Source organism: Callorhinchus milii, unplaced genomic scaffold (assembly GCF_018977255.1).
Source record: "Callorhinchus milii isolate IMCB2004 unplaced genomic scaffold, IMCB_Cmil_1.0 Scaffold15, whole genome shotgun sequence".
Lineage (NCBI taxonomy): Eukaryota > Metazoa > Chordata > Chondrichthyes > Chimaeriformes > Callorhinchidae > Callorhinchus > Callorhinchus milii.
In genome coordinates, this window is record NW_024704756.1 from 6,282,802 (window position 1) to 6,306,071 (window position 23,270).

The 23,270-nt window shown below is 38.0% G+C and overlaps 1 protein-coding gene across 1 annotated transcript; it reads right to left on the reverse strand.

Moving 5' to 3' along the window:
• Positions 1–224: 224 nt before the first annotated feature.
• LOC103179326 (protocadherin-20-like) lies at positions 225–6,869 on the reverse strand. Its single transcript, XM_007894542.2, has 2 exons — positions 6,819–6,869; positions 225–3,006 (listed from the first exon to the last, which is right to left on the reverse strand). Exons 1-2 carry the CDS (start codon positions 6,867–6,869, stop codon positions 541–543), a joined length of 2,517 nt encoding a protein of 838 aa, XP_007892733.2. The 3' UTR covers positions 225–540.
• Between the last annotated feature and the right edge of the window lie 16,401 nt (positions 6,870–23,270).

The following is a 23,270-nucleotide window of genomic DNA, read 5'->3' on the forward strand; positions in this document are numbered from 1 at the left end:
TTCATCGGGATCTCCTGTTGGCCAAATTAGTAAAGTCCTCTATTTAAGGAAAAAAACGAATGTTTGGTTACACTGAAGCTTACCTATGATTTCAAGGTTTGGTCAAGCTAAATAGTTTCAGTCGACTATCAAAGAAAGTTGATAGTTTATCCTGTGATCCTTGACACGATAAGCACTAACGCAAACGAGAAAATATTTGCTTTAAGTGCTCAGACATCTGTGTCCAATACCTTTATTTTCAGTTGTCTTTATTTTATGTCATTGTACATCTTGTCTGTGTATTTGGCTCAGGCAAGTTGAATGGCAGGTGTTAAAATATGTAAAGAAAAATAGAAAATGTTCTTGAGATACAGTTTATTTTTAAATAATCTACAATCACCGATTATGAAATTCATTGGAGTCTCTCCTGTATGGTTCCCAGAAGGGCTTATCTGCTCTACTGCTGTGCTTCATCCCAATCTTTTGTGCAGTAGTTAAGGTTTACCTTTAATGGTATCTGGGCTTCCACAGAATGCCTTTTCTTTTTGTTCTTCCTCATTCTCAGAAACATATACAGGCAGCGGTAAAGAAAACGACTGATAAAATCATCAAAAAGACTGCAATGGGTATGACTGGAGGGGAACAGGGAAAATTGGATGGGCATTGATTTGGTTCTGTTAGCCTTTCTTCTGTGAAAATGATCTCCCTGTGCAGCAAAGCTTCCAAGTAACTTTTGTTACTCACAGTCTCATTTACAAACAAATTCACCATCACTGACGAATGAAGGGGTTGTGGCTGGCCGAGGTCACTGACCTTTACCAGCAGCTGGTACAGACCATAATCTTTGTCCAGCAGCTTTTGTTGCAATGTAATATTTCCTGTAGCAGTATTAATCCCAAATAGATGAGGGGCAGGGCCAATTTTCCCAACAATGTTATAAGTGATGACAGCATTAATACCAGCATCATAGTCAATAGCATAAACCTCAGCCACTGCTGCTCCTTGGACAGTATTAGGAGGTACCAGAAGCCATGATGAATTTGACTGAGGCAATAGCACTATTGGGGGATTATCATTTATATCCAGAATAAACACAGTGACTTTTGCTACTGAAAAGAGTGATGGTCTTCCACCATCTGCAGCCTTAATCCACAATATATAGATGGTATGTTTCTCTCTGTCCATTGGTGAATTGCAGTGTAAAGTCCCTTTGGTGTTGTCCACTATGAACTTGTTACTACCATTCAGGATGGACAAAGTGATGTGTCCATTTGGCCCTGCGTCTAAATCGGTAACGTTGATAACTCCAATCTCACCATGTCTCGGAAAGTTTTCCGGAATGAAAAACGTGTACTCGCTGGTGAGAAAGAATGGCTTGTTGTCATTTTGGTCCAAGATGTATATGACGACAGTGGTACTCACTTTTCTAGGAGGAGATCCCTGATCAACAGCAGAAACAGTGAACCTGTACAGCTTCTCCTTTTCCCTGTCCAGGACAGTGGATACTGTTAAAGATCCTGTGGATCTTTGAAGTGAAAATATGGGTGGGGCATCATGTCCCAGCAGGTAGGTCAATTTCCCATTCTGGCCACTGTCTGCGTCCATTGCAGAAACCTTCAACACAAAAGCACCAGGTGCGTTGTTTTCTTCAATGCCAGCTTCAAATGAAGTTTGTGAAAATTGTGGGGAATTGTCATTTTCGTCAGTAATCGTGACGTAGATTGTTATTTCATGGGCAGGTTTAAGATCATCTGCCCGAATAATAATTTCATATCGTCTTTCGATCTCGTAGTCTAAAAGCTGTGACGTTTCAACCAGATGTTTGTTTCTTGAGCTTTCATAGGGTGTTAAATAGAAAGGCACACCCTCTTTGATATATAATTTCCCTTTCAGATCATGGTCTGGATCAGTCACCTCCAGAAGTGCAATAGGTGTCTTTACTGGTGCAGTCTCTTTGAGGTAAATGACACCATCTACCTGGTTAGCTATATAGCTGATGGTTAACTTTGGACTGTATTTGTTGAGATGAATGATGGACACTGTAACTGTAACTGCAGCGGGAGCACAGCCTGGTCCATTTGCTAGGACAACGAGTTTGTGTACAAGTGGTGTCTCTGAACTTGTTTTTCCAGTAAATCTGATATGCCCAGTAGCACTTTCCAAAATGAACATTTGCTTGGATACCTCCTGCACCCGGTTACTGTAAGAGTAAGTAATTTTAGCATTAGGTCCAAGATCAGCATCAACAGCACAAAGCTGTACCACCACACTGTTGGAGGATGTATTTTCAGGGATCCGAATCTTGATCTCTGATGCGTTGAAGATAGGACAGTTGTCATTGACATCTTCGATTTTGATCAGAAGTGTGGCTGTCCCAGATAATGGTGGAAGGCCACCATCTACTGCCACAATTTTCATCTTGTATAAATCCTTGACCTCCCGATCCAAAGGTTGCAGAACAACAATGGAGGACGTCATCTCATCATTCTTCAGGATAAAAATATCCTGGCTGTTTTCCAGGTAATAACTTTGGATGCTGTTGTTCCCGGTATCGTTGTCGATGGCGAAAAAGTCGATTCCAAAAGACGCGCCAATAGGCACATGCTCCGGTATATGAACTTTAATCAATTGTTCTGAGAAATGTGGTGCGTTATCATTGACGTCCAGAATGATTATTTTAATCTTCACCATTTGAAGATACTGATCAGCACACAGAATAACTATATTAACTTCCCGGCTACATGGACCATTGTCGAATACGACTGGACACAGGGTTTCTCGGTCGATCCTCTGGTTGTTGGTGTAGAGTTCCCCATTCTCACTTCTGAGAGTCACATATTCCAGTTCGTTCATCAATTTGTAGACCAATGAATTACACTCATGGTCCAACGCCAAAGATACATCTTTGGAAATGTTCCCGATAAAAACGCCTTCAGCTTCATTCTCTTGCACTTTATATTCAAGTTCTGAACCCAGATGGCTGTAAGACTTGTGGCACAACAGCAAGAGAAGAATGTAAAAGTGCTTCTGCAAAACAAAACATTTATTTAGTACTACCTTGACTCTAGTTAAATCTGTCAGCATGCAGATCAAAATTGGACAGTAAAATCTTGCTTGGTTATTTCTTGTAGTTAACAGACTGACACCATTCAGACAACTGTCCCAACAATGTACACAACCCACTCTCTCTTTTAAACCATATCATCATTCCAAGCAGATACAAATTACAGGGAATAATATCTTATTTTAATATACCAACTTGTGCCAATAAAATACCTTCTCTACAAACGCAATAAAATTCTGCGAAGCACTTTGAGATGTTTGAATGATATGATAAGGTGCTACATCAAATGTAAGGATTACTAGGATTGTTAATAATGCATATTGAAAACTAATAATAATTCTTGCATTTTAATATGGTGTGTTTCATATCATGCGGACAACTCAAAACACTTCACAGGATTCACTAGAAACTGCAGTCGCTGTGCATTTTGCAGATGAAGGCAGCGCCCGGTTTGCGCATAGCAGAGTTTCTCAAACGTGCGTCAAGTCAATGAACATTATTCACACGAAGAAATACTTCAAAGTGCAATGAGTTGCAGTATGCACCAACAGTGGCTTGAAGAAACAGGAATATAAATCTATATATAAATCGGAGTCCTGTAGCTCAGTGGTTAGAGCACTCGCTTTGCAAGCGAGAGACCTGAGTTCAATTCCAGGCAGGGCGAAACCTTGGGCAAGTTTCCTTAATCCACACGGCTAATAATAATCCCTCCAAAAACCAAAAAGAATAATAAATTGGTCATTTTCAATCTACGACTGTTTGTGAGACATTGCTGTGCGCAATTGGCTGCCGTGTTCGCCCACAAATGTACAGTCAATTCACTTTACAGTGTGTTCTGTGAAGCGCTTTGGGACGTCCTCCTGATGTGAAAAGCGCTATATCAAATGCAAGGATTATTATTATTATTTATTATAGAAGGAGGCAAGTCAACTGCAGCAGGAACTGACAACATGATATTACTGTCTTTCCACCGGGTCTGGTCTCCTTCTTGTCCCCCGAGTCCTCCGCTCCACCCTTGGCAGCCGTGCCTTTAGTTACTACGCTCCGAGGCTCTGGAACTCCCTTCCTCACTCCCTTCGTCTCGCTCCCTCCCTTCCTATTTTCAGGTCTCTGCTGAAGACCTTTCTTTTCGACCGCGCCTTTGGTCACCTTCCTCTCCTTCCCCCTGGCTCGGCCCCGGGATCCATTAGTGTGAAGCACTCTGAGATGCCGTCCGGCGTGGAGGGCGCTATATAAATCCAAGTTGTTGTTGTCTTAATATTACTGCCTCAGACTGCAGCTGCCCTTGAAAAATCTGCTTCCAAACTCTGCTGCCATTATCCTGAAATTCCAGTTGACATAACACCTAGAATTTTCCCCATTATAACTTATCACCCCCATTGTATAATTTTAAATGGGATTGAAAAAGTTAACCTATAAACAATACTTTAATAATAATAATAATAATAATAATCCTTGCATTTGATATAGCGCTTTTCACGTCAGGAGGACGTCCCAAAGCGCTTCACAGAACACACTGTAAAGTGAATTGACTGTATATTTGTGGGCGAACGCGGCAGCCAATTGCGCACAGCAATGTCCCACAAACAGTCGTAGATTGAAAATGACCAATTTAATTATTGTTTTGGTTTTTTGGAGGGATTATTATTAGGCGTGTGGAGTAAGGAAACTTGCCCAAGGTTTCGCCCTGCCTGGAATTGAACTCAGGTCTCTCACCTGCAAAGCGAGTGCTCTAACCACTGAGCTACAGGACTCCGGATGCAACAAGACAATAGAACAAGAGGGCACAGTTTATGGTTGAAAAGAACAATTTCAAGATAGATACCGTGTCTGTGAGTGTTTCTCTGCGTGAGTGTCTCTCTCTCTCACTCTTGGTGTATCTGTGCATGCATCTCTCTCTGCATTTCTTTACCCAGAAGGTATTTGATGATTGGAACACATAGCCAGGAAATGTGGTTGAGGCCAGGACATTGAACTCATTTAAAAAGCAGCTTGATTCTGTCAGGGAAGGAGGATAGGGTGTGTGTTTTGTGAAGCTTAGGCCTTCTTCATCCAAACCAATCTTGTGATCTCATGAATGGAACATTGCCAAAGCTGCTACGTGTAATGCTAACCAGAATTTCAGCTCCCATGGCCATGGGGCAAACAATGGTGGATGTGAATAGAGTCAACCTTCTGGTCACGTTTAGTTCTACTTGATGTATTTTATCAAAATGTCCGTGGGGCCTTATATGGAATTTTACTATTGTATTCCAACACATTAAATGTCTGAGCATTTCAGAATTTATGTAAAGAAAGTCATGAGTTTTGGAGCTGCAAGAACAGGTTAATGACTACTTTGTCACAGTTTTCGTCAGAAACTGAATCACAAAACATGATAGCTGGCACCAGTGGTGACTTGTTGAAATCTTGAATCTGCATGCAAGCTGTAAGTACAGCGTCATATATAGGGAAACAAGTGGCATTTATTTGAAAATATCTAATTGCCACTAGGGGGAAAACAAATCTATGTTGGTGAGAAAGCAGCCCACCCCAGTTTTCTACTTCGAAGAAAATATCTCCTGGAAAAATAGATTGTTATAACCAGGCTTCACTGTATACACAATTTCCCAAATCAAATTGGTCATTCAGTTCGCCGATAAAATACAGTTATTTTTTCAAATAAATACCACTTGCTGTTGCTTTCCCTATTTATGACTCTGTGCTAGCAGCTTGCACTCAACTTCACAATCCCATGAGAGTTCTTGATGATGATGCGATAAAGTGCTTCATGAAAGGTGAGGATTATCATTCGAACTTCTCCTAAACATTTATTCCAATGTGGAATTTTGCATCAACTCAATATTAGGTTGGGAGAGAAAGAGTGTTTAAAATAAATGTGTCTGAGCAGATTTTAGCAGATTGAAAATAATTGTGATGGCAGAATGCTGGATTACAATGAATGATTGAAACCGAAGGATGAGATATGTGTTTGCTTGTGCACAAATGTCTGGACTTTCAGAGGCATTCACTCCCATGTCCTACCAACAAGATCAGAGATTTGTTACACTGGCTGTGCAAAGAGCTTTTTTTTTAGTTTTACCATTCAATGTTTTTTGAATGCTCAGGATTGTTTTCCGTCAGCAATTTGAACATTAATTTTGTAGCTTTTCACAAATTTTGATTTTAAAAATCAAACCAGTTTTCATTTAGAGTTAAAACTTTACAACACCATTTTTCCTAGAAATGAAATAGCTGCTTTGTTTTATTGTTGTTATTGGATTTTGTTTCAACCTGAATTGGACAAAGTCTATGGCCGGCTGACTATTCTAACCCTTCAGTGAAATTCGCTCATGTGCACCAGATTCACCACTCACAAAATCCTGCAGCATTATTTACTCACAGTTTGTTTACAAGAGCAGGCAGAATGCAGGCATTAAAGTTTTGACTGTAACATTTATCTGTGCTGCATGGTTTTCTAAACAGCCTATTATACAGTTCACATTGAGATGCAAAGTAGCAAGGTAATAATAGCTCAGTAATGAAAAAAACCCATTACATTGAAATATAACATACACATTTAAATGAACAAACACTTACAGTGCTTTTAAGGGAATTCAGTAAAATATTTCACCACAACAGGATTGCTTATCAAAAGGAAATTGCTCTCTGTGTTCACATGAAGCAATATTTCTGGAAGAGCATCTCTGCTCTCACCGTTCTCACACTTCTTAAAAGTAGCTCAAAACAGATGAATCTGCAGACAAGTAAAAACATAATGCAGTATGGCAGTTACCTGGATTTGTGATCCTGCTGAATCCACAGAGAAGACACGTTTCAGATCCATAGTTTCAGTTAATAGAATTTACTCTGTAAAAAGAAATGTGTGCTCGCTTCAGCAGTCGCTGAAAGTGTCACTGCAGTCTACAAGCAAGTCCTGATACTGGAGGTGGGGCTACCAGCTTGTTAGCATTTCTGTGAACCATATTCTGGGAGATTGGCAGGCAAAGTTGTGCTCTGTGTTGCTTCAATTGTTAACTCAACGAATCATCGAATCGCAACTTCAAAACGCCCACGAGTACCAAACAATATTTAAAATGTGAACAGATAATATTGATAATAATAATAATAATCCTTGCATTTGATATAGTGCTTTATCTTCAAGACATCTCAAAGCATTTCACAGAATATACTGTAAGGTGAATTGACTGTATATTTTATGGGTGATACTCAGAGTATAGCATTTTAAATGGAGATAAGGGATAACAAACGTATTTAAATATTTGAATAACATTATAGCACCTGCAAGTGCAAATTCGAAGAATTTTTAGCATTTGATAGCTTTTCCACAAAAAAAAATCTTTCTCCAGTTCATTGTAATTTATTTCTCTCTCTCTCTCTCTCTCTCACTCATACACACACACATATTCAGTTGTCTCCTCCAACGTTCTTCCCTCCCCTACAAGTGTTTGACTCCCATTTTTCTATCGAGTCCTAGAGAACATTTATTGCCTTTGGTATCTCACCTAAGTGAATATGATTCATGTGTGAGCTTGGACAATGAATGTCGCCAGGCCCTTCAACTGTGAGGTGAATTGCAGTTGAACAAGATGATGTCCTTACCTGGCAGCGATCTGCGCACCTTCAGCAGTCACTGAACAACAGTCAGGAAAGGGAATCCTATCTGATACTTGTCTTTTCTATCACAGGGCACTGGGGTCAATTGTAGCATTTGCCCTGGCACTGGGCTGAGATCTGCTGGCTAACTTGCAGAGCTGGGCGGAGAGGTTAACTTACAGAGCAGATATTGCCTGGCACCTTTCTAATAATATTAATAATCTTAACATCTGTGAAAGTTACTCACTGGTTAAACTCGTAATTATTTTTAAACTTGGTGTTTATTAGTTTTCTTCTTCCATGAGGAACAAACATGAGAGAAAAACAAACGGATTGGAAAAGTAATACAGACTGGGACCTGCATTGAAAACGGTGAAGGATTTAAAAAATCATGGCCATATTTTGGAAATTAGAAATAAGGAGTTTCAGACAAATTTATTTCACAACTACAAGTGTCATGATACATAGCATAAAGAGCCTAGGTGGTAAAATTCCATTGGATGATACTTTTTTGCCAATTTTGTCAGGTTATAAATAATAATATTAATAATAAGCAATAATAATACTCTTTACATTTGGTATAGATGCTTTTCCTATCAGGAGGACATCTCAAAGCTGTCCACAGGATGTACTGTAAAGTGGGTGAACACAGAAAATCATTGCCATGTTTACGAGTATCCAAACCAGAGGAGGAGGAAGGTTGAGATCAATAAAAATGTAGTTTAAGCTCATGGTCCAAATTTCATTTTGCTATTCCTAAGATACCCATCAACTAATTTAAAATTAGCATTCGGATGGGAAAGAGAATAATAAAAAGGTAGATTGTTGGTACTAGGAAACGGGATCAAAAACAAATTGTTGGTGTAAGTAAAAATGTGGAATGCTGAAGTTCACATAACTCCCTTCAGCGAAAGGTTTGCAGCAATGGAATGGGGGATCAGGAGATGATATGTGTCCCAAAAAGCAGTCTTGATAGCAATCTTGAATCAATAGCCTTCAGACATAGTCAAATTACCTTGTAACATATGAAGAAGTCAATAAATCATGGTTTTGGAAGCAACTTATAGGAGTTAACCCTTTGACTACTTGTCAAAGTATATGAACACCAAGCTCCTTGGCTTAGTTCATAAGTTGAGTTGTTTTTTAGTTTATCCAAATATCGCCCACATTATATACAGTCAATTCACTTTACAGTATATCCTATGAAGCGCTTTGAGATGTCTCGAAGACGTGGTAAGACGCTATATCAAATGCAAGGATTATTAGTATAATGTTACTCAGATACATAATTTCTGTAAAATTAACATCATTCTGAAAAAAATACTTTAAAGTGTTCCCTTATTCTCTTTTTCCACCTTGTTCTCTCTTCTATACTTACTGTTTTCAGGTACACTTTACACCTTATGACTAATATACGTTTGAAGCGACTTCTATTTTACATTTAACTTTTAGGAATGTTGTTATAATCATCACTTTTTCCTGACTTCTGCATTCTTTCATTTCATCTGAATGTGGAACCACGTAACATTCGATTGGTCAATAACTATCTAAAAATTCATCTGAAAAAGAATTGTCTTTGAAACTCAATCGGAAGACAACAGTGACAGTTTATGTCAATGGGAGCATGTTGAATTAGGATGAATAATAATCTTAAAATAATAATTATAATCCTTGCATTTGATATAACGCCTTATCATGGCTTTGAGACATCTCAAAGCGCTTCACAGAATATACTGTAAAGGGAATTGACTGCATATTTTTGGGGCAAAATACAGCAGTCAATTGTGCACAGCAGTGTCCCACAATTAGTCATATATTGAGTGACCCAATTTTTTTGGGGGAGCGGGGGGCATTGACAAAATTGGGTTGATGTTCAGAGGGCTGGAATTCTGCTCTGTGTGCAACTCCATTGACAATAACAGCTTCTGATAGGATTTCTCAATTATAGTCATCTAACGTTGAAGTCACTCTACAAATTAACGGCTGGAGCTTCATCTCTCAGAAGTCTCAGTCAATACTAGCAACAGATGCTGGGAGCGAAATGCCATCAAAAAGAATTATCTTGCCAGCATTGCTCGAGGAGGTTACAGAACATTTGGCCCAGATGTGCGACATTCTACAAAGCCCTAGTCGATACAGGAGGATCGTGTTAACATTATTAAGAGCTTCATAAATAGAAGAACTACATTGAGTATTGGAAGATATCCAAAGAAAAAAAATTCAACAGAATTCCGATACTCAAGATGAATCAGTAATTGAATCTGAGTTAACCTAGGTGGTGAAGAAAACATTGGAAGCGGTTTAAAGGACACTCAATTTTCATTCAAACAGCATAGTTTTAGATGGACTTGGGTTACACATCGCAAATTTGTTTGATGAGATAACGAAATCTGGAGGTGAAGGCTATCTATTTACATGCATTGCATAAGTTCCACATATAAAACTTTTAAAGATGATAAAAGGTGCATGGAATGAATAGCAGATCCTACCGCTGGATTGAATATTGACTCAGTAATGAAAAAGCAGGAAGTTCCCGCCAATGGAAAACACTTCATCTAAGGGGTATTGTTTGGCAGAGCTATGAACAGCATAAGCAGACATGAAGCAAGAAAATGCCAGTAATTAATAAGAGCATTCCTTAGATCATTGCCTACGCTTTGAAATGAAAGACATTGGGATGCATTGGAAGTGGCTGAAGAAGAACAACAAAATTGATTCTCATAAGAAAATCAAATGAGGGTTGGATACCTGACTGTTCAGCATTTTGGGCATCCTCCCGATGTGAAAGACGCTCTATAAATGTAATTTTGTTGTTGTTGATAAATGCAAATATTGACTTGGATTTATTTTGTGTCTTGGTCGACTTTTCTGTTAGTAATAGTTTCTTAGGTAGTAGAAAACAACACTTTATAGAAAGAATATTGGCCCATTCATTTCCCAGCCTTAGCCTCAATAATTGCTTTGAGCTCGGTTACATTACCATTGACGGATGTTACTGAGTGACTTGTCAGCTGCTTTCAATAGCCTACTTGTAAAGTTGATTAGAGGCAGAATGGAGTTGTAAAACAATGGATGCCACTCCCTTGGGAAGAAAAATTGATACAGTATATATTTATATATTCAGGCGAGGTATTATGTGATTTCCTCTCATCTCCAGTTGAGCTTCAAGCTTTGTCAATTTTGCGTTATTTTCTCAAGTTTTCTGTGAAAGACTCAAATACCTTCATACCACTCAGACTGACATAAACATCCAGCTCACCTGTCTGAGCAGATTCTCTAGAGACGCTGAGCAAAGGCTATCAGCGCTTGTCTTCCTGGACATTTCTACAGCAACATTCAGAGGAATTACACAAGAGGTATTTGAGTGGATGTGGGAGCTACTGAGAAATATTGTCTGTAGAGAAGAAATTGTATTTAATTTGTTGTACTGTATTGGAAGCAGATGTGAAGTATCCAATTCTCAAGGTGTCAGCCTGGATCAGTTGGTCGTGCTCTTGCTTCTGCATCAGCATATTGTGGGTTGAAGCCCTATGTCGGAGACTTTGAGCTCATGGTCTAGGCTAACACTCTAGCCTGGGGGCCCTGGGGAAATGCTGCATAGTCATATAGGTTGGTTTCACCAACAAATACATACAATCACTGAACTCAACAGTAAGTATTGTGAAGCTTGATGAGACGTTTCAATGAGGAAAGGAATGATATGAAACACGAGGACGATTATTATTTTTTTATTGATATGTTTTAAGAAAATGACTAACTGATTATAGTTAAAATAATGTGTATAAATACCTATCTCACTTAGGTCTCAAATATGGCTCGTTTAAGATTGGTCGAAGGTGATTATTTTGTTCTCTAACAAGTATAATATTTCATTCTTGTGGCTTTTTACTACTTTTATTAGAAAGCAGGCAAAATAATTCTGCTTCTGATTTTGTCTTTAATAACTTCCCACTAGATAATAATTATAGATTAGTGCAGTCACTGAGTTCTGCTGCCATCACAAAACAGCTCTTTTTTCTACATGATCAAAGTTCATGGTTTTATGCCCTGCAATCCCACCAGGTGTTCAAGTAAATTTGGAGTGGAAGATAGATTTCTCTTACCACTCAGCTAGACTCCCTGCGACACTTGTAAATGTTCGAACCACAGTGGCCGCAGAATAGCTCTTTGAATACTTCAATCCATCAGCTACTGGAAGTAGTGCGAAATACAGCAAGTGGTTGCAACCTGTTACTACCCGACGAGAGAAACATCCAGCACACATCTCCTGCAGTCTTTCCTTTGCTGTAAAATCTTGTTAATTGAATCATTTTCAACAGCAAACCTCTGACTGCGAACCAAGATTTGTACATTTCTAACTTGGAAGCTTTAGCAAGAAGAGAAAAACTGGGAGATGAACCATTGCAGTAGTTTCATCCTTGAGCTGAAGTGAAACAGATAAATAATAATAATCCTTGCGCCTTATCAAGTTGTTGAGATGTCTCAAAGCGCTTTACAGAATATCCTGTAAAGTGGATCGACTGTGTATTTTGTGGATGAAACATGACTTATTTTTCAAAAAAAAGTTTTCCTTTTAAATGTCATTCAAGTTGCAGCAAACACTCGGGAATAAATGTGAACACAGATACTTGTTTTGTACAAAAATCCTTGTTTTCTGCTCATCTGCAACACTGTGAAATTCAGCTTTTGTTATTGATGCATAACCTTTAAAGCACTTCTTTATCAACAGAAAAAGGTAGATTTCTGAACTCAATTGAAAGGTCAAGGGAAAAAAGGAGTCCAACACTCAGTGGCACAAAGTGGATCTTTGAGAAAATAAATCATTCTCCACTGGCATGGGGTGGTCGGGGGAGGGTAATCACAGAATGAATAAGAAACGAAATGTGGGAAATAATTGCTGTTTTGAAAAATAAATTTGCTCCAGATTCTGGAAATCTTACCAAGGGATCAAAGCAGTTGTCTGATATAGAAAAATTAGTTGAGGTTAAAATGATACACAATCCCAGTAACAACTGGAAATTCAACTGAACTGGACAAGAGAATGAAGATGCTGCTGACGTTGAATCCATTATGAATCGCTTACTTGCAGCAGAAAGAAATGAATGTCAATATGTGTATAGAAGAATGCAGTATCACAGTATGCAAATGTAGCTGCTGTACTTAACTAAGCATCTGATTATTAGCGACATTATAATGTATGGTCAGCACCGTACTTTACATTCAAATCATGTTTACCTTAGTGTAACAAATAAAATGCCTAAAGAATTACCATACCAGTTCTTGGAAAGAAGGCAGCTTGATCAATTTGCTGTGGTTGAATTATTAAACTGCTTCTGGGTCTTAAGGCAACAATTTACCCCGTGTTCAATTGGTCAGCGCTTGGGTGTGGGTTAGTCATCTAGAAAATCTAGATTTGCAGCACATTCCTACTTGCAAGGAACCATATGCCTTTACATTTGACAGCATGTTTTGACAGGCACTATTTCAAGTGCAAGGATCATCATTAGTTGAACAAGATCTGAAGAGATGGTTAAGAGATAATCTTATCCGAAAGAGGTTCATACTTTGTCTCATGTGCTTGATTTGTTTGAAGTAGTTATGATGAATTGTGGTCATGAGGTCACCTAAAGTTAAACAAAAACAGGAAGGTGTAGCATGGTGAATTGCTCTGCTAAAGTGGCTAACAACAAGCCGGGCAATAAACTCCTTTGGTTTATTGGTTGCAAGACATTGTTGTTCTGGGCTGCATTATCAGTTATATGTATTTAGAACCCACCATCCTGTTCGATAGTGTTTTGAGGAGTGCGAGAAATATTTTTCAGGTGCTTAAACTGTTCAAATAAATATTCCTGCTTTACAAAGTGCAGCCTCTACTTCGAAGATATAAAGTACACAGAAAGGAAGGTAAAATAAAATTGGTTGTTTACTTCATGACCGTTTGCAAGCCATTGCTGTGCTTAATTCAACTACAAATAGAATCACTGCATTTTGGAGCAATCTGTAAAGCACTTTGAGATCTTCCGATGATGTGATCAGGTATGATATCAAGTGCAAGGATCATTTTAATTAATACTCTGAGAATTAATAATCGCCAGTAAGCTTAGCAAAGTATAAATGGATTTAATTTCTCACTGTTCCACTTAAGAAAATTAAGTTTGTTGGTAATAGTTACTCTGTCACGCCAGGCTGATGAGCTAAATGCAACGTGCTTCTTTCTGCATTGCTGAAATAAATGTAGGACAAGCTCATGCTTGGTATTGCTAAGTACCAATTAGGAATCAAGTAAGAAACACATGGTGTTGCTAAGTACTGATATCAGACACCCTTTTGAGAGCTGTCATAGTGCCAGGACAAAAGTGAACATTTTGACAATGGTAAATAGCACCAAAGCCTCTAGGCCTAATTAAATATGACTTTCTTTCCCTGATACATTGTGACTCTTTAACTTGATGATGAATGCTCTACTGCACGCCGCAGGCTGTGCTAAATATAATAATCCTTGTCTATGAAATTGAAATGTCCCAAAGCGTTTCACAAGGTTTACTGTAAAGTGTAGGTGAACATGATAACCAATCAGTATACAGCAATGCCCCACCAACAGTCATGAAATGAAGGATCAATCTTATCTAGGAGATTATTTGCCAAGACACCAGGAGAAACTCCCTCATCTTTTTCAAGTTGTGTCATGAGTTCTTTTACATCCACCTGAACACACGGTCGGTACTTTAATTTAACCTTATCCTCAGTATTATAACCTTATCCAAAAGGGAGGCTCCTCTGACGATGCATACCCCTATATATTGCAATATCCAGCCTGGACTATGAGCTCAAAGTCCCGACATGTGGCTTGATCACACAGCATTGTAACTAAGAAAGAAATGCAACCAACTGAGCTAGTCTGTTGCTTAATATATACTACAAGTACAACTACATGAATTTATTAAAATCACAGAACAGCAGGAAATCTTGACAAAATAACAACCATGACTACTAATTGTTATGTCAAATTTTTGGAAATTTTATGCGCATCAAGACACAACAATAATTTACATTTATATAGAGCTTTGTTGGTTGAATGTCCCAAGGCACTTCAAAAATAGCACACAAGCTGGGGATGGGAAATGGTGGGAGTCAAAGAGGGCAACTCAGGTATTTATTTTTGTAGTATGAGGTTAATATTATTCACTGACCAGCAGTAGGTTTATTATTGCTGCACAGTAGTGTGCATCAGGATCACCGTGTATGAGATGAAAGTTTAAGAAATAATAATAAATAATCCTTACATTTGATACAGCGTCTTATCGCATCATTGGGATGTCTCAAAGTGCTTCACAGAATACAGTTAGGTGTAGTGACTGTGTATTTTGTGGGCGGAACGCAGCAGCCAATTGCATGCAGCAGTATCCTGCAAACAGTTGTGGATTGAGTGTTCCCATTATTATTATTCAAGAAAGTAACCTGCTCACAGAGGCTGGATGTTTGCTGTACCTGGTAGCAATCTAAGTTCGCTCCTATCTGCAATTGTGACTTCAGATCAATACCTGTCAAGTTATACTTTCTAATTCAAGAACACTCCATCACATCTTGACCTCATAGACTCTGTGCTATACTATGTGGAATGGTTATCCTACATGTGGAATGCAAAGCTATTTTACCATTCACCATTTATATTTGCTGTTGAACTCAACACCATTTTCCTTACCTCATATGTTATGTTGAGCCATCCAGTTTGATCCAAGATATAAAATGATCAATTAAACAATAACAATAATAATAATACTTGTATCTGATACAATTATGAACTACTTATCGTCTTATGTTGTCGAGACACATTAAAGTGCTTCAGAAGGCATAACTGCGTTTCTGGGGGCTTGTTGGCCAGGATTTCGGGAGAAACTCCCTCTCGTTTTGAACAGTATCATGGGATTTTTAATATCCATCTGAACAGCAGATGGGATCTCGATTCAATATCTCATCCAAAGGACAGCACCTCCAATAATTCTAGTGCTCCCCCCCTCGTTTTCCCAGCAGTGCACTGGAGTAACACACTACAAGCTCCAAGTCTCAATGTGGGTCTTGAACCCATAACTTTCTGACTCAGAGGTGTGAGTGCTACCATCTGAGCCAGGGTAACACCTAAGACTTCTTTCAAAATGAGAAATACTTTGCTGCCTGGAAGGACATTCTATGAGGAAGGACTGGTGGTGAAAATGTAAAAAAAGGACGAGAAACAGCTATTCCCAGTTTCCGTTTTCCTTTTTTATTTTATAAATAATGCCTGGAGATCAATAACCCCAGAAGTATTTCTCATTTTGAGAGATGTCTTCCATGTCTCCCAACATGAAAGGCACTATATAAATGCAGTTTGTTGTGCTTACTTTCTTCAAATCACCTGGAAACACGTCAGCTGCAAGTTCTGATCAACCTCATGTCAAATACATTGATAGAAATGGAGCTTTGGTTTTATTGTTAAATTGCTAGTCGCTTTCGCCCACAAAACATACAGTATGTTCTGTGAAACACATTGAGAGCCTGGAAGACATGATAAGGCACTATATCAAATGCAAGGGTTATTGTTATTGTAGCTGTTCAGTGGTTTTGTGTGTAAAAGAGAACAATCAGTTAAGAAAGTTGGCACCATTCCCAACTTGATAACCAATTGTCTGCGATTAACCTTGGATCAGCATATAGTTCAGGAATGTCTGCAGGTTCAAACAAGGAACTGGGAGTGGAAGCAGAATGCTAGATTTAATATAATACAATTTTATTATTTTACACAGATGGTGGAATAGCCCATGGGGTGGATTGTCAGCAGAATCAAAAGAGAATTGAAAAGCTATTAAATGAAAAATTCATTTGAAATATAGATTTGGTATTGGCCCCTGCCAGATACACCTTCATGGATTTGTTGAAGTCAGTAACATTCCTACTGTATTCCACCGGTCAGCATTTTTTTTGTCTATCATAGCAGGATCATTGGGAACATGGGGCATCAATGTGACAGGAGTATTCTGTACTCAGAGACTGAATCAGATGGATGAATTTTTAAGTCATTTCAGCTCAACGTTAACTTCACATACTGGTAAAAGTGGCTGGGAGTGGAAGTTTCGTTGTTCTTTAAAGGATAAAGAGTCCTGTAGCTCAGTGGTTAGAGCACTCGCCTCGCAAGTGAGAGACCTGAGTTCGATTCCCAGCAAGGTGAAACCTTGGGCAAGTTTCCTTACTCCACACGCCTGGTAATAACCCTTCAAGAAAAAAAACAATAATAAATGGTCCCTTCAATCCACGACTGTTTGTGGGACACTGCTGTGCGCAATCAGCTGCCGCGTTTCGCCCACAAGTATACAGTCAATTCACTTTACACCATATTCTGTGAAGCACTTTGAGACGTCTAGAAGATGTGAAAAGCGCTATATCAAATGCAAGGATTATTATTATTATTTATTTTCACATTCAGACCTGAAGTGCCTTGTTATTATCGAATGCGAGGATTATTATTATTATTATTATCCACGCAATCAACAGGTTTGAATTATGCAGGTTTGAAATTATTCTATCAGTGTATTTGAGCTCTTGCAAAAGAGTGGGAAAAAACAGTTCCCTATGTAAATACCTAAAAGTGGTTCAACTTTGCAAGGAGCATATCAGTTGGGCAAAAATCCAAGAAACGCATGATGAAGCATTTCATTGTTCACTTGAAGAATTAAAAAAGATAGGAACATGAATAGATGCCTGAGGATGAACTGTCAATGTCTAAACTTCATTTACAAGTTGATGTGAAATACAAAAGCTTAGGAAGGATAGATGGAAAGGTTTAGTGTTCTGAAAAAGTACAGAGATAGCCAAATATCCAGTTATTCGGTCATTAAAATGTTGATATTTTGATCAGCTGGTGATAAATGTTGGGACATGTTATGGATAAACTAGCTGTAGAGAATCAAACAAAAGGTCAAAATTGGCTTCCTTTTCTGTTATCATTGTGAATTGAAAAGAAAAACAAGTTTGATATTCTTTTACTTAGGGTTCTGAACTTTTACAAATAACCTGCAACTCATATATATTTTGAAACGACTATAAAAACAAGATCAGAGAAAAAGTCTGGAGGTAATTCTGCTTGTGTTACCTTTAAAGGGATAAGCACTAACTGATACAGGTGTAAATAAAAGCTTCAGGAAGTATTCAAGTAATTGTTAGCGCTTCCTTTCCCACCACGCAAAAACTGTTTTGTCTCCTCTGTACTTGTCTCTCATTGTTGGTTTAAAGGCTGCATTAATTATCATAAAGCAGTTGCCTTTGGCTGATTTTGTTCAGTTTATTATGTGGTTGATATCCCCAGAAGTGGCACATACAATACTCCAACACCTGTGATTGAATTACCAAAAAAATAAAATGCTATCACATTTGTGGCTCTTGTTAAACATCCGTTTGACATTCACAGTAAATTTAATCTCATCACATTTTCTATTTAACCCTGTCAAAGTTACGAATACTATGTATAATTTCACAACAGAACTTTATTGAATTGAATGAACTTTTCATTTCAAACTGAGCAGGTGGAACACTTGCTTTTACATATCTTGATGCTGCATACTGGTGTGTGGCATTTACCTTTCTCCACCTGCATGATTATTTTTCAGTTAACTCCTATTGCTACCTGTTCCCTTGGGGAAGGATTCCCAACTAATCTCTCAATTATGGTTCAGAGAAAAGTTTTATAAGGCAAGATCTAATTATTGATAAAGACAAGATGCTGGATAGTAATTACTCGTATTTGGAGCCAGCATACCTTCTCACTTCCAATAGTGAGATGCCCTCACTCATATCTAAATAGTCAGTCAGGGCCAAAATTTATCAATTCTTACCTATTTTTTAAAATAAAATTGTCGGGGAAGATTGTTAGAGACTCAAGGAAGGGGGATAAGCAAGAAGCAAACCTATTTATGTTTTCTGACCAACCAGCTGCTTTGCAAGAAAAATCCATCGAGTAAATAATTCACCTTACACAACTGCTTGTTGGATTTTTAAAATAAATCACTAAGGCTGAACCTTCTGACTTTCCTGTAAGCAGCAGTACTGACCTCAATGCGGTTCCTATTCAGTTTTAAGGATATGTTATATTTTTGTATGATTTTGAGGTAACCATGGGGACGCACATGACCTCTCTTGATCTTTGATATTATTGTTTGATTGTTGTTTCAAACAAGGTAGTTCATGCTTGATTTATATCTGAGTGCAGTTGGATTTGTTATGCCAGTAGCCCTGATAAAAATCAAGGCGGGTCTAATGCCATCTCAGATTGAACTATCTCTATTTTGACAGAGTTATTGAAGTGGAGAAACTGGTGAAGAAATGTCAGGAACAAAGAAACTCTGACTTTAACACCTGTTGGGAAATTGCATCAAGAACAGATCAATATAGAGCTTTTTATAATCTTTTAATAGTTAAATAAAATCACCCCGAACCTCATTGCAAAGCGCGATTTCAAATGTAATGTGTTGGAGACTTAAAAAAGAATTTTGTATTCGATTTTACACCAGTCTGCATATTCGTTATGATTTTTACTGTAATCTGTTAGGAACACCCATCGTTTCGTGTCTGCTGATATCATCAGTTAACTTTCATTGCACAATGACGAGGTATACTCTGGCTTACAACAGTGTGCAAGTTTTATGTGAGTTCCGTATAAATCTGTGGAATTAGGAGTCAGTCACCCAACAACTAAACTAATGCTCAATTTACATGAATTGGATTCACGTCAGTTGACACCATTCCACTTGCATCTCGTTTATAGTAACAAATGGCAGCTGAATTAACACATGGTTTGGCTTTGGTTTGGCACTGTAAATAATACATTGCACAAACTCAACGTGAATGAAATCCATTTTTTCTGCTGCGTTTCCAAAAGCTGGAAAAGGATCAAGTGACTTTCAATTCTGTTTTTCCCACCTATCGCTTGTGCCTGAAGCAAAAAACAAATACGTTTCTGTGGCCAAAAATCATGTTGACTTACCAAATGCTGTATCGAGTCCTCTTGCTCCTGTATCTATAGCAATTGGATTTGTTTTCGGAAAGGTTTCCTGCTACGCAGGCATTTCCACATAATACTATAAAACATAATGCTATCATTTTATTAGTTCCAAAACCAAATTCTGAATGATTGAGAGGCAGAAGTAGACATAACTTTGCATAGGGTGGGAAGTCATCAGGTGGCTGGAGGCCATATTTGCTGCTATTGTGCACAATAATGTATTAGTTGTGCTGGTTGAGCCACCCTGAGGTAACAAAAGATTTATGAAATGGATGGGGTGGTGTTACCAGATGGATCTTGCTAACAAACAGCACTTAAGCTATTTGGAAAGTAGCTCTGTGTTAAAGCTAAAGTAGTTGATGTACTTCAGCTCTGAGCTATTTCAATCTTTACAGAGCTGCACAAAGGAAAATATTTACAGATATATGTTTTACCCATGGAATTAGTAAGATGCTAATGCCCTGACATCCCAGTTTCCCAGCACTATGTTGGTAATTCCTTGTGGCTGGATATCTGACAGTTAAACTAACACCAATTTGATATATTTCAATATGCCAAGAAAATCCAATATAATATAAATCTGCACTGTAGTTCATTAAAATCAGAGCTTATTTCTGTACTTCACAGTCTCATGACAGCCTGTGGCTTAGGTTTTATATTTTATAATATGTAAATGGCTGCAGTTACCCCACGGCAGTAGGAACAGACTGATATAATTGGAATTTAAAAAAATGGCTTCTGACAATTTCGGCTCTTTAGTGTATTGAAGTACTGTTTGCTATTGATAGATTATCATACATAGAGTGTTTGCATCCTGCAGATGAAACTAAACCGAACTTCCGTCTATCTGTTCTTGTGGACAATAAAGATTTATTGGCTCTTTTCCCTAAAAAGATCATCAATGAGCCTTAATATAACTCACACATCTGTCTGAATTTTGTCTTTCCAATAGAGAGATATTTTTCTATTTGTTATCTATCCTTTTGTGCAGATATATTTTAGTCTGTTTTTGATTGGGGCTGGTTGCACATACAGTACAACATGGCAGATGTGCTTTCTATGAAATTGCACCTCCATCAATAAAGGGTTTCAATAGGCATGTATGGAGATTTGCTGCACTGAAGAAATAGTTTTTTGATTTAATTGTTTTAATAACTTGGTCCCGTTTCACCTCTGTTGTATTGCTGTCCAGATGAAAGAACACACCCACAAAATATCCAGTCAATTTGCTTTACAGTATATCCTGTGAAGCGCTTTGAGATGGCTCAAAGTCGTGATAAGGTGCTATATCAAATACAAGGATTATTAACCTGACCAGGTTTTCAACTTGATTCCTTCTCTGGATGCTTCCAAAACACATGGCTATGAGGAAGTCATTGGTGGCTCAGTACAGCGATACCTTAGGGTCCAACGTGAGTTCCAATGATTGGAATTAAACTTGATCCTTCAGGTTCACTCCCAATTTAACAGTTTGATGTTGGAGAAGGAACTGTTTGCTGATGAATGAAGAATTATAAGACCTGACAATTTGCTTCTTCTGAGCTGTGTTCATCAGAATGCTAAAGTGAAAAGCTAAAATGAAGTTGTCATTGAAATACCGATTACATTAGTAAATAAACCGTGTCCAATGTGCATCACTTCACTTCAGCACACAATGGAAAGCAGCAACACAGACTAATAATGCACAACACATTTGGGTGATTATTCCACACAAATCATTGCAAAGATTCAATCATTTCACAATGTTTATCAATACTCTTAAAATAATTTCCAAGTCTTTTTTTAAAAAATTGCATCACTTTCTGGTTAACAAAATCAATTGAAACTTCAATACACTTTAATTCATGTGTGTGAAATTGAAATTAAGTCTTGAATAACTTACCCACATTTTCTTTCTTCCTCAGAGTTGCAACTTGAGACTTCACTAGAATTTCTGGCGTAGGTTATGGTATTTTTTTTTGCCAGATTCTGAAATCCCTGATCAGGTATTTGAGCAGCTGGCTCTACTCAGCTGTTGCTGAGAATGATGTTGCTGTACAGGAAACACACTGACGTGCATTAAATAGAGTACAAAATCACTGGCAAAAAACCTGGTGTTTGACAGAGACTTGTATTTCACCATGCAAGACCTAGTCAGTCAAATGAAAATTTATCTTTATTGTTAAACTAAGAACATTTACAGGGAGCACAAAGACTCAACACATTTCTGGCAGCTACTGAAGTTCTTTTGTGGCTGTAATTTTTATACAAAAATCCTCTTTAATATAAAATTTGTCCTGGGGTATGTAATTTTTATAATTTAAAAAAAAGTTCTTGGAAATGGCTTTGATGAAGTGGAAATTAATATTATAATAATAATAATAAACCTTGCATTTGATATAGTGCCTCATAGCTCCTTTGAGACATCTGAAAGCGCTTCAAAGAGTACACTGTTAAGTGAATTGATTGTATATTTGTGGGTGAAACACAGCAGCCAATTGCGCACAGCTGTGTCCCACAAATGGTTGTGGATTCAGTGAGCAAACTATTATTTTTTTAAGGGAAAGCGATCTGCCAATCGACTAACATCTGGCTGCCTACTTTTACTGCTAGGTAAACAGAGGTGCGTGGAGTAAGGAAACTTACACAAAGTTTTACCCTGCCGGGAATCGAACCCAGGTCTTCTCGCTTGCGATGTGAGCGCTCAAACCACTGAACTATGGGACAAGAGTATTCTTCACACTCTGATTTCATTAGAGAAAGCATACAATAAACAGCCTAAGTATGAATGAATTACTTAGAACTCAGTAGCTAACATAATGTGACTCAAAATGAATGATCTTTGAAAAAGGAGTTAGACTGATCATTGGAGCTCAAAGATAGAACTTTACTTTGGAAATTAGGAGAATATATGGAAGGAGTGTCTTCTGCGCTCATCTATATTATGAATGCAGCACAAATATAATTGGTGTCATTTCAATGTGTTTTATGGACGGAGTTAAATGTTATACAAAGCTCTACAAAAGTAGACTTCTTTGCCTTCAGTGAGAAGTGCCTATCTTCATTTGTCAATGTTTCTTGCAATGATATACAATTCTCTAAAAATAATGTAACAATAATTGATTGTAACCAAAATGCCTAACTCAGTAAATGTTAACTGCATTTAAAGTATCAGCTTGGCTCAGTTGGTAAAACTCTCGCCTTTGGTTCAGAAGGTTCTCTGTTCAGCTGCTGTGACAGGGCCTTTGAGCTCATCATCTAGTGCTGATTGAGTGCAATAATGTCAAATGTAGTATCTTTCAGATGAGATGTTAAACCGAGGTCCCATTTGATTGTTTTGGTGGACGTCAAAGACCTCTTAATAATAATTTAAAATAATAATAATAATCCTTGCAATTGATATAGCACCTTATCGCATCTTCAAGACGTCTCAAAGCGCTTCACAGAATATACTGTAAAGTAAATTGACTGTATATTTGTGGGTGAAACGTGTCATCCAATTGTGCACAGCAGTGTCCCACAAACAGTCGTGGATTGAAGCGACCAATTTTATTTATTTTTTTTCTTGAGGGTTTATTATCAGGGGTGTGGAGTAAGGAAACTTGCCCAAGGTTTCACCCTGCC